At 38.8% G+C, this 15,262-nt stretch overlaps 2 protein-coding genes across 2 annotated transcripts; both read right to left on the reverse strand.

The window, feature by feature from the left end:
- Positions 1–30: 30 nt before the first annotated feature.
- Positions 31–9,266, reverse strand: LOC106912955 (uncharacterized). Its single transcript, XM_088005620.1, has 2 exons — positions 9,131–9,266; positions 31–3,063 (listed from the first exon to the last, which is right to left on the reverse strand). Exon 2 carries the CDS (start codon positions 3,029–3,031, stop codon positions 860–862), a length of 2,172 nt encoding a protein of 723 aa, XP_087861746.1. The 5' UTR covers positions 3,032–3,063; positions 9,131–9,266; the 3' UTR covers positions 31–859.
- A 46-nt stretch (positions 9,267–9,312) lies between these two features.
- On the reverse strand, positions 9,313–14,783 carry pgap4 (post-GPI attachment to proteins GalNAc transferase 4). Its single transcript, XM_015013658.2, has 2 exons — positions 14,517–14,783; positions 9,313–12,940 (listed from the first exon to the last, which is right to left on the reverse strand). The coding sequence occupies exon 2, from the start codon at positions 12,710–12,712 to the stop codon at positions 11,522–11,524; it is 1,191 nt and encodes a 396-aa protein (XP_014869144.2). The 5' UTR covers positions 12,713–12,940; positions 14,517–14,783; the 3' UTR covers positions 9,313–11,521.
- Positions 14,784–15,262: the final 479 nt, after the last annotated feature.

The raw sequence follows: 15,262 nt of genomic DNA on the forward strand, positions 1-15,262 counted from the left end.
CAACTAACTAATCATATTAAAAGTCAGAAACTCTGTTTAGTCATTTATTTGATAACCAAATATATTAGCATGTGAGAGAATGTGTCAAATATTAACTTAAAATACTTTGTAGAACGGCACTTTGTGAAGATCGGTCCATTCACTTGTATTGGCTTACGTCAAAGGATATGCAAGTGATAAGTGACTTTGTAAGGACTTCATAAAATGCATATCTATATGTTTATAGATTAAATTAGTTTAAACTTTAAACAAAGATAGTGATCTTTAATAGAAAACAGAGACAGCATAAAATAGAAAAATTATACAACTAAGACAAGCGACATACCAAATTATTGCAGACAATCACACGTACTTTGTACAATCAAGAACAATCAATGAAGGAAAATATGTTTATATTGTATATTGCATTTTCTAAGCAAAAGGGCATGCCAATTTATTTGAAAAGCATTTTTTATATAGACTGGTTAATATAATTTGAAACAACAGCATCAGTTTCAGTCTAGTTTTGCTGTAAAGACAAACCTATCAAAGATATTTTTAATACTGTAAATTTCAGATCGCAGAACAATGAATGGAAATCTGCAAATAGTACACAACAGCACATCTTATTTTGGATTTAAAATGTATTAAAGTAAATATCATTCACCCCACTCATTTTCTCTATACAGAATAATACAAATCAATCCTGCAAGTTCATATTTTACATCTCTAAGTATGCAAATGTCAAGATCCAAATGATCACATTTAAACAAATTCAAAAATGAAACAATTTTCCCACTTTATAGAGAAGAAGCCCTCCAGTTTTCAACTAACTATCTTTTATATAAACATCTACATAGGACATCTATGGAAAATTGTTCTATGGTTTTTCACCTGTGTGAATCATCATGTGTCGAGTTAAATGCTGTTTTTGAATAAAACGTTTTCCACAGGTCACACATGAAAACGGCTTTTCACCTGTGTGAATCATCATGTGCTGAGTTAAACCAAATTTGTGACTAAAACTTTTTCCACACTTCCCACATGAAAACGGCTTTTCACCTGTGTGAATCATCATGTGCTGAGTTAAATGCTGTTTTTGAATAAAACTTTTTCCACAGTTCACACATGAAAACGGCTTTTCACCAGTGTGAATCATCATGTGCCGAGTTAAACTTCGTTTGTGACTAAAACCTTTTCCACAGTTCCCACATGAAAACGGCTTTTCACTTGTGTGAATCATCATGTGCCGAGTTAAATAGCCTTTTCGACTAAAAGCTTTTCCACAGGTCACACATGAAAACCTTTCAACAGTATGAATCATCATGTGCCGAGTTAAGACAAGTTTGTGTCTAAAACTTTTTCCACAGTTCCCACATGAAAACGGCTTTTCACTTGTGTGATGCCTCATGTGCAGAGTTAAGCCAAGTTTGTGAATAAAACTTTTTCCACAGTTCCCACATGAAAACGGCTTTTCACCTGTGTGATGCCTCATGTGCAGAGTTAAACCAAGTTTGCGAATAAAACTTTTTCCACAGGTCCCACATGAAAACGGCTTTTCACCAGTGTGAATCATCATGTGCCGAGTTAAATATAGTTTTTGGATAAAACATTTTCCACAGGTTACACATGAAAACGGCTTTTCACCAGTGTGAATCATCATGTGCCGAGTTAAATTTCGTTCTTGGATAAAACATTTTCCACAGGTCACACATGAAAATGGCTTTTCACCTGTGTGAATCATCATGTGCTGATTTAAATTCTGTTTTTGACTAAAACGTTTTCCACAGGTCACACATGAAAACGGCTTTTCACCTGTGTGACGCTTTATGTGCCGAGTTAAATGCTGTTTGTGACTAAAACTTTTTCCACAGGTCCCACATGAAAACGGCTTTTCACCAGTGTGATTCATCATGTGCTGAGTTAAACTTTGTTTGTGACTAAAACTTTTTCCACAGGTCCCACAGCAAAATGGCTTTTTACCTGTGTGAATCATCATGTGCCGAGTTAAACTAAGTTTGTAACTAAAACCTTTTCCACAGGTCACACATGAAAACGGCTTTTTTCCTGTGTGAATCATCATGTGCTGAGTTAAACTAAGTTTGTAACTAAAACCTTTTCCACAGGTCACACATGAAAACGGCTTTTTTCCTGTGTGAATCATCATGTGCAGAGTTAAATTACCTTTTTGACTAAAACTTTTTCCACAGGTGACACATGAAAACGGCTTTTCACCTGTGTGAGTCATCATGTGCTGAGTTAAATTTGGTTTTTGACTAAAGCTTTTTCCACAGTTCCCACAAGAAAACGGCCTTTCACCTGTGTGAATCATCATGTGCTGAGTTAAATTTGGTTTTTGGCTAAAACTTTTTCCACAGTTCACACATGAAAACGGCTTTTCACCAGTGTGAATCATCATGTGCTGAGTTAAACAAAGTTTGTGACTAAAACTTTTTCCACAGGTCCCACATGAAAACGGTTTTTCACCTGTGTGAATCATCATGTGCTGAGTTAAACATTGTTTGTAACTAAAACTTTTTCCACAGTTCACACATGAAAACGGCTTTTCACCTGTGTGAATCATCATGTGCTGAGTTAAATTCGGTTTTTGACTAAAATTTTTCCCACAGGTCACACATGAAAACGGCTTTTCACCTGTGTGAATCCTCATATGAACATCAAGAGAATATTTGCAAGCAAAACTCTTTTTACACGTCACACAGGAGAAAGGTTTTCTTCTTTTCTGATTTTGCTTCTCAGCTTCAGCAGCTTCCTGGAAGATGACTTGCTTCTTGTTTGGTTCTGATTCAGTTTGGTTTGTGTGTTCATAAACAGGAACCACCATGCAGGTGTCAGTCTCCTGTTTTAATTCAAGCTGTTCTTCACCCTGACTGGAGTAATCTTCTTTCTCTTCCACTTTTATTTGTTGATATTCTAGATCCAGCTGCTCTTCTTTTATCTGTTGATCTTCTGGCTCTTCTTTTTCTTGTTTCACTTGCAGAGGTTCTAACTCGTCCTGGACCAGAGTGGATTTCTTCTCCTGGTTATACATCTTGTTCTCATACACGTTATGTTGCAGGCAATCTGGAGAGGAAAAGAGAAAAAAAGAGGAACTGTTAACGTTACTGAAGTAAATAACAGACTTTCATCATTAAAGACAGAAATCACCAAATAAACATCTGAAAATTCAAGAGTGCAGACATTCAGACAGAGTACACATATTCAGCTGACATTTGGAGAATTACCAAATTAAATATTTCTGATTAATTTATTCACTGTAGACATTATTGTCATTGTTTAAAAATTATTTCCTAGTATTTTCTATGTTGGAGCTATGAACTTTTTTTTTTATTACTTTGAACTTTGAGTCAGTTTTATGTTAATTGTTTATTTTATATTTTTTTGTTTCTTTACCTAACCCTAACCCCATCTCCACAAACCTAATTTTGTTCTTCTGCATTCAGCTCTTCAAAAGATTTAGTCCTGCTGTAAACCAAAAGTAATACATAAAATCAACAGAACAGAATGGAGTGAAATTCCTTTTTCTAACCTATCTTATCTGAACCCCCTTAGCCAAATCATCAACAAGACTGGCTACGGATACCGACTCAAGAATGGGGCCACAATCAGTCACCTCCTCTACATGGATGACATCAAGCTGTACGCCAAGAGCGAGCGAGACATCGACTCACTGATCCACACCACCAGGATCTACAGCACTGACATTGGGATGTCATTCGGACTAGAGAAGTGTGGCCGGATGGTTACAAAGAGAGGGAAGGTCGTCCGCACAGAAGGGGTCTCACTCCCAGAGGGAACAATAGCAGACATAGAGCACAGTTACAAGTACCTGGGAATACCACAAGCAAATGGCAACCTCGATGAGGTCACAAGGAAAGGAGCCACAGCCAAATACCTCCAACGAATAAGGCAAGTCCTGAGAAGCCAGCTCAATGGCAAGAACAAGATCCGTGCAATAAACAGCTATGCCTTACCAGTAATCAGATACCCTGCCGGAATAATTAGCTGGCCAATGGAAGAGATGAAGGCCACGGATGTTAAGACTCGGAAGCTACTAACCATGCATGGAGGGTTCCACCCCAAATCCAGCACCCTGAGACTGTACACAAGCCATAAGGAAGGAGGCAGAGGACTAGTGAGTGTGAGAGCCACTGTCCAGGATGAAACATCCAAGATCCATAAATACATCAAGGACAAAGCCTCAATGGACGATGTGCTCAGCGAATGTCTCAGAGCTCAGAGGATGAAAGAGACCACCCGCGGAGGGTGAGAAGGGAATTTTTTATATATATATATATATATAAATTCCCTTCTCACCCTCCGCGGGTGGTCTCTCTCTTTCATCCTCCGAGCTCGGGTCCTCTACCAGAGGCCTGGGAGCTTGAGGGTCCTCCAGTATCTTGGCTGTGCCTAGTACTGTACATTTCTGGACTGAGATGTCTGATGTTGTTCCTGGGATCTGTTTGAGCCACTGCTCCAGTTTGGGGGTGACTGCCCCGAGGGCCCCGATGACCACAGGCACCACTGTGGTCTTCACCTTCCAGGCCTTCTCCAGTTCCTCTCTGAGGCCCTGGTATTTCTCCAGTTTCTCATGCTCCTTTCTCATGCTCCTTTTGTATCTCTCCTTTTGTATCTCTCTTCTCCAGAAGAGAGATACAAACTCTCTTACATTCACAGTCAAACTCTCTTACACGTACTGTCAAACTCTCTGACAGAGTTTGATTGCAACGGAAGTTAACTTAAAATTTCAGTTTCTGATTGGACCCCAGGCAGGAGTAGGCGGGTTTTCACGGACAGAAAAATAGCTGAGTGGCAGTGACTCACAAAGGCAACTAATATTTTAAATGACATCCTTATCGCTCCCACAGTAATGTCAGCATTATCAGAAGTGTTTAGAAGCCGACAGCCAGCATCGGAACCCCATCTATCAGTGGGATAAAGTGTCTCTTCGGAAATGGCAGTAAAGCCAGCCTGCTCTCGATTTTAATGTGTACGACAGCACAAGTTATGGCGCTCTCTTTTCAAAATAAAAGCACACCTCCAGTTTATGTTTGATTTACACATCAAGTTTCTCTCCGGCATCTATAACAGGCTAAAGCTTTGTGTTAATTAACCCTCTATGGCATGATTTTTTATTTTTTTGGGAAAAAAATGCAACAAGTTCCTGCATTCTTTGGGAGCTTGTTGGTCCCTAATTACATATCAATCATAAAATTGGACCCTGACACCTCCCGGAACTGGATTTGGGTTTGTTGCCTAAGGGCAACATTGCGTTACAAGGGGTCTAAAACGCCAAGTTTTCTACAGTGATTATGAGAAATGAAATACAAATCAAACAAAAACTATATTCATAAAAAAATATATATTTTTGACAAAAATAAATCAGACATGGTTCCAACTCAACAAATATAAAATAAACAACTAACTTTCATTAATGAATGGTACATTTGCACAAATTACTAAAACGAGCATTTGTGTGTTTGTACATGTGTATGGTTGGCAGAGTTAGAATCACTAAGGATGTTGAAATCAGTCTTTTTCCCTATTATATGTTAAACATCAGGAAGTAATTGATACTGATGTGAAAAAAAGTGTGTATCACATTTTTGGCACTTGATTATTGGCGTACCTGGGAATCACCATCTGGTTATCTGAGGGTGCGTTCACACTGCAGCCTGAAGTGACTCAATTCCGATTTTTTGGCAATTCCGATTTTTTTGCCGGGACCGTTCACACTGCCAGTAAATGCGACCTGTATGCGTTCTGCAGTGTAAACGGGCAAACGACCTGAAAGTGTCCCGCATGCGCAGTAGAGGGCGCAATAGCGTCAGCGTTCTCAGTGTTCTGCCAACTGCCATAAAAAGAAGAAGTGCTCAGTGTTTGCGGAAGTAAACATGGAGGCTAACGGTGGAGCTTAGCTTACATATTAGAAGTTGTTGTCCGGCCGGAGCAGCATATTAACAACTTAATCCTCATATTGTCCGTCATGGTTGTTGTTTTTCTTCCCACTTGCGCGTATCAGGACGCAGAATAGTGAGATTTGTTGAGAATCAGTGACATTCAGTTCGGATGAATGCAACCTGAACGTTAGGTCGCATTTGAATCGGATACGTATCGGATATGGGTCACATTCGAAAAAGAATCCGACCTGTGCTGTTCACACTGCCATGAAAAGATCGGATACAGGTCGCATTACGTAAAAAAAAATCGGAATTGAGTCACTTCAGGCTGCAGTGTGAACGCACCCTGATTATCTATGGGTTGTAGCAACCAGATTCACATCAGTGACAGGACTTAGGGCTGCAGGTTCTTTTTTTAAGAGTTTGTAGTTCTGATTTTTTTGGTAGAATTTGAGCCAAGCAAAGGATAACATTTCCACCAGCTCCCATATCTGGTAGATTTGGTGGTGGTACGGCTCGCCCTGTGTAGATTTTCAAGTTGTAAGGAACACCATCTGCACCAGCCATATGAAGTACCCTGCAGACCCGTATATTTGGGTTTAGCAGGTATTGCTTCAGTCTTTGCCTGCCTTGGAATGGGGCCATTTGTTCAATGATGACCAGCTCTTCACCCTTTGGGACTGAAATTAGTTTTGAGGGTAAACAAACAATGAAATAATGGTTGTACAGTGGATCCTCATGTTTTCATTGGGAATGACCCCAGCTTATGAACCATGCACATTTTGTCCATGAAATGATCTTGCATCTATTTCCTAAAGATCATCATTCCTGTATCCAAAATCACATGTGATATTCAGAACTCCTGTCAGGGCTGTATAAAACCCAGCAGGGTTCATTTGATCGTCGTCTGGTTTTTCATAATTATTTTTCAGCTCAACAAGCTGCTGCTTTAAGTTTTTCCGGTATTTTTCACCTTCTTCCTTGAATAGCTTTAAAATGTTCAATTCTAGTTCTCTTTTGGCTTGTCTTTTCTTTCCTTTGTTTTTTGCTTTGTAGTCTGCAATCTGAGTTTCCATTTGTTCACAAAGGGATAAGTCAAAGCTCCCATTTTCTGGCCATGGGCACGGAAATCCTTGCGTTCTCTTTTTCCACTTCTTAGAAATTTTTGGAATTTGAGAAGCATATTCTGGGTTTTTTGAATAGGTATGTTGCTCATCTTGCTTATTTAGCAGTTGTCTCACTATTAGAATTCTGTTTAAGTTTTACTGTCTTTTGCAGTTTTGTTTCCTTCAACTTTTTAATTTTTCAAAATTAGTAAAAAATAAGTTGATTTTTAGTTAGTTGTACTTGTAATATTTGTTCCTTGTAGTATTATTGCTTATAGTTACTAAATATTGTTAGGTATATTAAATGTTCTTCAATAGATATAACAGTTAACCTAGTTTTTGCAGTTATTCAACTCTATTTACAGTAAAATATACATTTGAAAAATGTTTAACATAGTTCAGTGTTACAGAAACAATGATTATTTGAATAAAAGTCTGTATTATTTTAGTTAATTCAAGGCTTTAGGCTTAAACCTCTTCACTGTTATAAGCAGAGGAGAGAAAAAAAGGAAAACCAAACTTCAGTCTGCTTCAGTCCGAAATGAGCAAAGGTGGGGGCCAACTTTGCGTAATAGGAAGTGGGCAGTCTTAAATACTATGGACTACAAATGGGTGTTAACAAAGAATGGTCTCAAATCACGACAGATCCGGGACCAAATGACGTGTGGTGAAGTGAGTGAGAGTAAGAGAGAGAGAGAGAGAGAAAGAGAGAGAGAGAGAGAGAGAGAGAGAGAGGAGAAGGGCAGAGCTGAGAGCTTGACCAGAGGATAGAAAGGGTGGGAGGGAAAGTTTGTGTGTGTGCGTTTCTGGGAATCAGCCAAGAAACTCTTTTCTTTCTCTCAACTAAGCAGAAATAACTCCTTACTGCTATACTTTTCTGAAATATAGTAGCAATATGGATGTTTTCCTATTTATATTGCACAGCATGAAATTACAAGTTACAAACAGCGTAAAACAATTGCAGTCAAATTGCAGTCAAAAAAGACCAATTTTTAACTCTTATGCAGAGCACGGCAGCTTCTAATGCTCAACGTTACTTTGAAAGCAGTCAGTTACTTAATAAGCCAAAAACATGCATATTTCAGAATTTTACAGTATATACAGGCATGCCAATCAAATACTTCCACAACAGATAACATACATTCCCAATTATTCAGCATTCATCTCAACATTCATTCCATTTACATTTCTACTCCATTATATTTTCTTACTCCTTCTAGTTAATGTAATTATATTTATTAATATATTTATTATAAATATATAAAATTTAGTTGGCTATTGATTTAATTAGCCACTGTCCAATTTTAATGTGTGCACATAATTAATTATAGTGGGACTTCAGTTATTTTAGCCAAGGCTGACAGAAACACTTAAACCTCAACAAAAATCTCAGACAATGAAATTAAAGAACAATTACTGCAGTGTAACTCACAAAGTAATCTGTAAAACTCTATTTTCTTCACTTGTACTTCTTTATTCACTTTTTCTCATTTTTCAACTCTATTTCAGGCCACACATCATCTCATGGAGGACTTTGGTTTTTCCCACCAGACGGGCTTTTTGCTCTCTGTCGTGGATGGGATTTGCCGTGGTCACTCCACGGAGAAAAACACGTTCCCTCCGCTAAGGAAACACCGCTGTCTCTCTCATGGAGACACTCGGTGGTCTCACAGAGAAAAAAAACTGTCCTCTCCTGGCCTCTTTTACTCTTATTCTTTATTTTTATAGCGCTTTTCACAGAGATCCCAATCTCTCTTCGTGGCTCAGCTGGTTTAATGTTAAAGTTAAGCTTCTTGGCCTCCTGCCAAATTTAACAAATCGTGATATATTATTTATTTGTCCGCTCTTAGTGGCTGATATATGGTAACTTATAATGGAAGAGAATTCCTTGTTACCGTCACCAAAACGAGTGAGACCAGACTGAAAAAATGCTTATTTTCCGAGCTGCTTGTTTCCAGAATGTATGAGATACCTCTCCGAGTCTCAGATTTTTGGCAGCTCGTTCTTTGCGCTTTACTCGCCTATGGTAAGCAGAAAGAACTTAATCACACTTTTTAGCACTTCAGACCACCAGCAGACAGGAAGCCGTTCTGTTTTTAACAAGCAAAAGAGATAAAAGCGTACCTCTCTTTCTGTAAGTGGGCCCAGATGGCCTCCCGTCCGCAGTCAGGCCGAAGCGAGTCACCCTTCTTCTCCTGGTTGTTCAATTGTTCGATCAAACGTCCGGGGTCACCATTTTTATTGAGGAAATGAAGGGTGGCTATACTCTTAAATATCTAAGTAAAATAAATAACGCACAGACGTACTTCTTGCTGCTAGGCCACAGATGAGCCGGAGATTTATTACACCACCACGGATACCTCGCTACAGTTTCTTCAGTTCAATAATCAAAAATCTTCCGTAGTCTCAACACAAAAAATCTCCTCCTCATTCTAAGACATCGTTCTCTTTATACATTTCCATCTTCATCAGTGTGTGTTGGAAAGTTTCAACCAATGGCGTGCTACTGTTGTTTTGCAGAAAGATCCTGGCACGCTTTATACTGAGTGTGTATTGGACGACCTTTGAAATATGTTGGACCTCATGAACTCAACATCTGCTCCATTTCAGAATTGCTGAATAGGACAATTTATCTCAAATTGTTGTTCTTATCTGTCCAAACAGACATCCTTTCCAAGTCCTTTTTTGGTTCCATTTGCGCTTCGCACGCAAATGGAAGGAAAGGAGTCGGTCAGGTTGACCTAGTGCGAAGCCAGTCTTTTTCACAAAAACACTCCTTAAATAGTATTTCCGCTCTTACAGGTTTAACAGCATTCTGACAGCAGTTGAAGTCTAAAAACATCTGCTGTTTTTAGACTTAAACAGCAGATGTTTAATCAGTTTTAAAACTTTTACCAGAAACATGTTGGACAACCACATATAAAATGTAAAGATATGTTTAAAACTCATCCAGTCTGCAGACAAACTGTTAGAAAATTTTAAAAATATTCCTCTTCTAGTTATTCCAATGTTTAAATAACTTTAAACAGTTTTTACTTTAATCATAGAGGTTTTGTGTACAACTCATCAGCTCAATATGAACAAGTTAAATGAAAAGATTCCCAAAGATTTCCAGCATCAGGATATAATTTTTTTCCTCATCCAATTTAAAAAATAAAGAAAGGCAAATAAATCTGCAAAGCCAAAGTTATGAAACAAAATGGACACAGGTTTAATTTGCTGTTTCCCGAAGACCAAACCCCCACGCAGTCTTCACTTCCCAAACTCACCATTATTCTCCCCAGTGACCAAATCAAGATCATTCATCCTTTCATCCCTCACCCCTTCATCAATAAATCTTTAAACGTATATCTTTGTGGCGTGGTCGTTGCAAGTGAAGTTGCCATTAAAATCATAAATTTAGAATTTGCTAATTGCTTATTTTTTGGGCCAGCTGACCTATGGAAATATTTCACATTAAGACCCCAGATCAAGCCAAAATAACTCCTGATGACCTGCTGCTTGTAGAGGATATTTAACAGATTCCATAACCTCATTTCTTCTAATAGATTAAAGTATGATTTTAGGAAAACCTTTTTAATTCGTCAGTTTTTAAAGTGAATATAAAACATCCCGTAGCAAACGTACATATCCAAAAGTATGGGTAAATAATAATAATAATAATAAAAAAAAAAATACCAGAACCCATTTGAAAAGCTAATCACCTTTGTCATGTTTTTAAATATAGAAAACAATTAAAGCTACCTCATTCAGTTGTATTGCTTTCTATGCAACAGGCAGGTTTTATTTTATTTTATTTTTTCCCACCTAAAACTAACAAAATACAAAAGACAGAAACTGGTGAAGGCAGCTGAAACTAAAAGTGCATCTCAGGTGGAAAAGAGTGAGTAAAGTAAAACGCAGTCAAACGAAGCTAAAGATTTGCAACCTGTTTAAACATCCATATTTCCAAACCAAAAATCAACATGTTCTGCCTTTATGATGTGACAGAAAAAAGTGAACCCGACACTACAAAAACACATCTTCACAATCATTTTTAGTGCAAATATCTTAGTACACTTGAAATAAGACCACACTAGCTCACAAGTAAATTTTCTGCAATAAATAGGTGCATGTTTTAAGAAAATAATTCCTTAATATTGACAAAAAAAGTAGTAGTTCACTTACACTGAAAAGGTTCAACTTAAAAGAATTAGTTAATTTGTTATAAGTAATCAAATTAAGTTAATCCACGTAAATATTTTAAGTTATATTATAGTTTGGCAAACTTAATGTGATTACATGTAACAAATTAACTACATATTTTATAAGCTGGAGCTCAATTCTTTGTTTCAGTGCATAAGACATTTTTCCCATGTTATCAGTCAAATAATCTGCCAGAAGAACTAGCACTTTAAGCTATTTTATCTTGATGAAAAGTTACTTATAAGTTATTTGTGTCTTATTTTAAGTGTACCAATATATCTGCACCAAAAACTAGACCAAAAACCACTTTTTGCAGTGAAGTGGGTTTTTTTAGAGGAGTTTGGGCCTGGATGGGTTGGGTCTGACTGAGGAATAGGCCCCGATGTGCGTGACGAGGTTGGGTTCCACGCTGTGCGCTCTTTCTCCGGGAGTGGTCCTGGCCTTGTGGTAAAGAACCATATCCTTGGCGTTCCCTTTGTAGCAGAACGAGCCATCCAGGAAGTCCGCCACCCTTAGCGAGGCGTTGCCGGGGAAAAGCATGGCCGGGGTGCAGCACTCGGTTGCCGGGGAGACGGCGTAGAGCTGCGGGGAGATTCTCCGCACCTCCAAGAGGTAGTGCCTTCCTATCAGCTCGGCGGCCACCATAAAGTAGAGGGTGAAGAAGACGAGGTGGTTGGCCGACAGAGTGAAGGAGAGGGAGAAGGGGTTACAGTAAGGGATTGAGAGGAGGAGCGCGGTTGCACCCACCAAACCGAGCCCCACCCACTCCAGGATGCGGTACGGCTCGGGGTTCCAGTAGCGCTGCAGCCTTTCAGGGTGATACAGCTTGATGTACAGTGTGTGGAGGGCGAACCGGCGAGACAGCAGATCCTTAACCACTGTGAAGAAGTCCTCTCCAGGCAGAGCGTCGTCCTCCAGGAGGATCATGTTCTTGGGCTTGACCAGCTCCCATCCCTGGCGGAGGCAGAACACGTAATCCCTCTTCTCCCTCTCGAAGGTGTTGGGTGACTCCCTGTTGGCCTGCTGCTCTTGACTTGAACGCCGTATGACCTTGAAATGACCCTCCAGCAGCTTTGCGTCCTGGTTTTCCTCCGGGCCGCTCTCCACGTCGCAAAGCAGCACCTCGGCGCATCGCCGACCCCCACAGTCAGCCGTGATTCTGCTCAGCTGCCGCATCACCTGGAGCAGGTAGTGGAAGTCCCGTCCCTCGTTGCGCCTGGTCGTCACCACGATCACCAGCAGCTCCGGATTCTGGGCGACGTCGCTGAATCTGGTCGACTCCATCGGAGAGCCGCTCTGCCAGAAGTGCAGAGCTTCCTGGCCTCGCTCAAGGCTCTTCTGTAGGACCTCATCGCTCATGGAGTTCAGGTACGTGGACCTGAAGAAGTAGTAGGAATAGAGCAGACGATGGCAGCACAGAGGCAGGACGACGCAGAACGTGATGATGGACAGGGTGAGGGCTTGAGTGAAAGCGCTGGACCATCGCATGTGCTGACTGAAGAAAACCTTCCATTTGCGCATTGATGAAAACGAAGAGTTGAACCTGACGGCAGCTCAAATAACTTCCAACAAACAATGAGGTCTGATCCGAACTCTTCAGATCAACATTGAAAACGGTTTGTTTTGAGGAATTAGAGGCAGTGAAATCAGATAACTCTGCTGTGAACTGATAGCTCTGAGGAAAACTGATCCAGCTGTTGGCACATCTTCATCTTGTAAACAAAGAAGTTCCAGGTCTGTCCTTTATGCCTGAAGAAAAAGACAGAGTTTTTGTTAATGTAACGTCTGTGCATCCTTAAATAGTCTTAAGCACCTAAAATTAAGGACATAAAATGTCTTAAATTCTTTGAAAAACAAAAAGTTTGACTTACATACTTTACAAAGTTATAAAACATCATACACTCACTAATTGAGAAACCAGTAACAAACATTACATTTCTTTAAAATAATCAATACACATCAAACATGTTGGTCAATGTTACAGTGATTATGGGTCAAAAGAAACTCCTAATTTAAAGGAACTCAGTGTTTCAGCTGTTTTGCAGTTTTCTGGAATTTTTTTCCAGATTTGTGGTGTATAGAAAATGCACTTCTAGAAGCAGTTCTGCTCCAATAAACCGGAAACAAATTATTGTATTTTCTTTTTACAAGGTGTCTGCTGAACTTGACAGTCTGAGAAAGGTAACTGAACTATTCAAGTGGTTGGTGAATGGATGCATGTAAAAGTTGCAGGCAAGCAACTTCAGGTACTGAAGTTATAAATCCCTTTGCATTACCAGTCTATATAAAAAAAGGACTTGCAAAATGTAAAGTTTTATTAAATCTCATTGATCAGATAGATTGATCAGTGATTCATACAATCAGAAGAGAGCAGAGTCCACAAAAAAATGTACTCAAGTAAGAGTAGCCCAACTTCAACATATTTTCACTCAAGTAAAAGTAAAAAGTAGCCATTCAATAAATTACTCAAGAGTAAAAACAGTATTTGGTAAAAGGTTTACTCAAGTACTGAGAAACTGGTCAAATTAGCAATCATTTAATATTTAGAAATTACACAATTAGACGGACCAAAATATAAAGTTATTTTGGTGTGTTAAGGACCAAAATGACAATAATTCATACGTGACAAAATAACAAATTCAGGCAAAATATATTTTTTCAAATCATCAATATAAAAACCTATAAAAAGTATACAAAAAAAACTGCAGGTGTGTCTGGTGAATTTTTGGTTAAAACACGTTTTGTTTTTCATTCAGTGGGTAGAAAATCCAGAAATTTTACTGAAGAGCAGAAATACTTCATAATAAAATTACTCAAGTAAACGTAAAAAGAACAGCATAGTAAAAATACTCCTAAAAGCACTTTATTTTTTTTTTTAAAAGTTAATCGAGTGAATGTTTTTGAGTTGATGTAACTGTTTACTACCCAACTCTGTACAACAAGCAGAGTCTTTTCTAGAACTGCTCCTCAGAGATTACTACTATTATTACTACAGGACAGATATCATGCAGCCACGCCCCTCTCGCTTCTAGCAGATACGTGACACAGGAAAAATCAGAAAAACCTGTTTTTTGATTCAACATATTCTGAAAGACGAAAACCTTTATTCAAACCGTAAGTTTTATTGGACCATACCAGGACACCGAGTTCTTCAGCTCGTACTATACATGAATTGTCAAGCTAAACTCCGGTACAGCTTTAATGTTGTCAGAAATAAACATCATACTCAACCAGCCCTGTTGTTTCTGTATCAGCCTGACGTACAAACTGTGCTGACAAACAGGCTCTATGATCACATTCCGCTCATTTAAGTCGTTGAGCCTACCTGGTTATTGTTGACTTTTAATATGACAGTTCTGGTTCCGTTCGTCGCTTCCGCCGCGTCAACGGCAACGTTGATATCAAAGATCAAAGTACAACAGGCTAAGCTAACCACATGAACCTTCAAGGCAGCGAACAAGCCAGCTGAAGCAATATTATCGATCATATATCGCTGCTTCAGACCGTAAAACAAGGATAGTAGACTCACGTTGAGCTGAAGAGCAGCTGCTGTTTGGCAACACCTGCATGTCAGTCGAAAAGTAACCACACACTCCCAGTTACGGTAAAAGACCTCTTCCGAACACCGTAATACTCAGATTAAAGGCGCAGCGGGGCGATACCTCAGCTGGCCAGCAGGTGGGGCCACCGGAACTGAAAAAACTTATGCATGGTGGGATATTTTATTTTCAGCCTCTGAATCGATGAACATGACGTTGAAATGTATTATTTATTAACAAAATATGTGGAAAAACAGTGGAGAAATTGCATGTTTAATAAAAAACAAATATTGAAATATCACTAAACAATGTAATTTAAGACAAAGATTTATAGATCATATTTAAGTCAACGGGGTTGCACATGTAAAACAAAAAAAATGACTTTATGCTGGTAGTATATTTGTACACAATCAAAAAAATAAAGTGCTATAAAAATCAACTAAGACATTGAAAAAATTCAAGGAAAACATTTTATTGAAAACTTTGAAAACAGAATACATAAATGACAAATTCACAGAATCACCAAAAGTAA

Source organism: Poecilia mexicana, unplaced genomic scaffold, assembly GCF_051168715.1.
Source record: "Poecilia mexicana isolate PSO_F unplaced genomic scaffold, ASM5116871v1 scaffold_1, whole genome shotgun sequence".
In the NCBI taxonomy this organism is placed as follows: Eukaryota; Metazoa; Chordata; class Actinopteri; order Cyprinodontiformes; family Poeciliidae; genus Poecilia; species Poecilia mexicana.

Excerpts from the sequence above, each read along its gene's own strand:
- LOC106912955 (XM_088005620.1), bottom strand. The coding sequence starts at position 3,031 with ATGTATAACCAGGAGAAGAAATCCACTCTGGTCCAGGACGAGTTAGAA.
- pgap4 (XM_015013658.2), bottom strand. The coding sequence starts at position 12,712 with ATGCGCAAATGGAAGGTTTTCTTCAGTCAGCACATGCGATGGTCCAGC.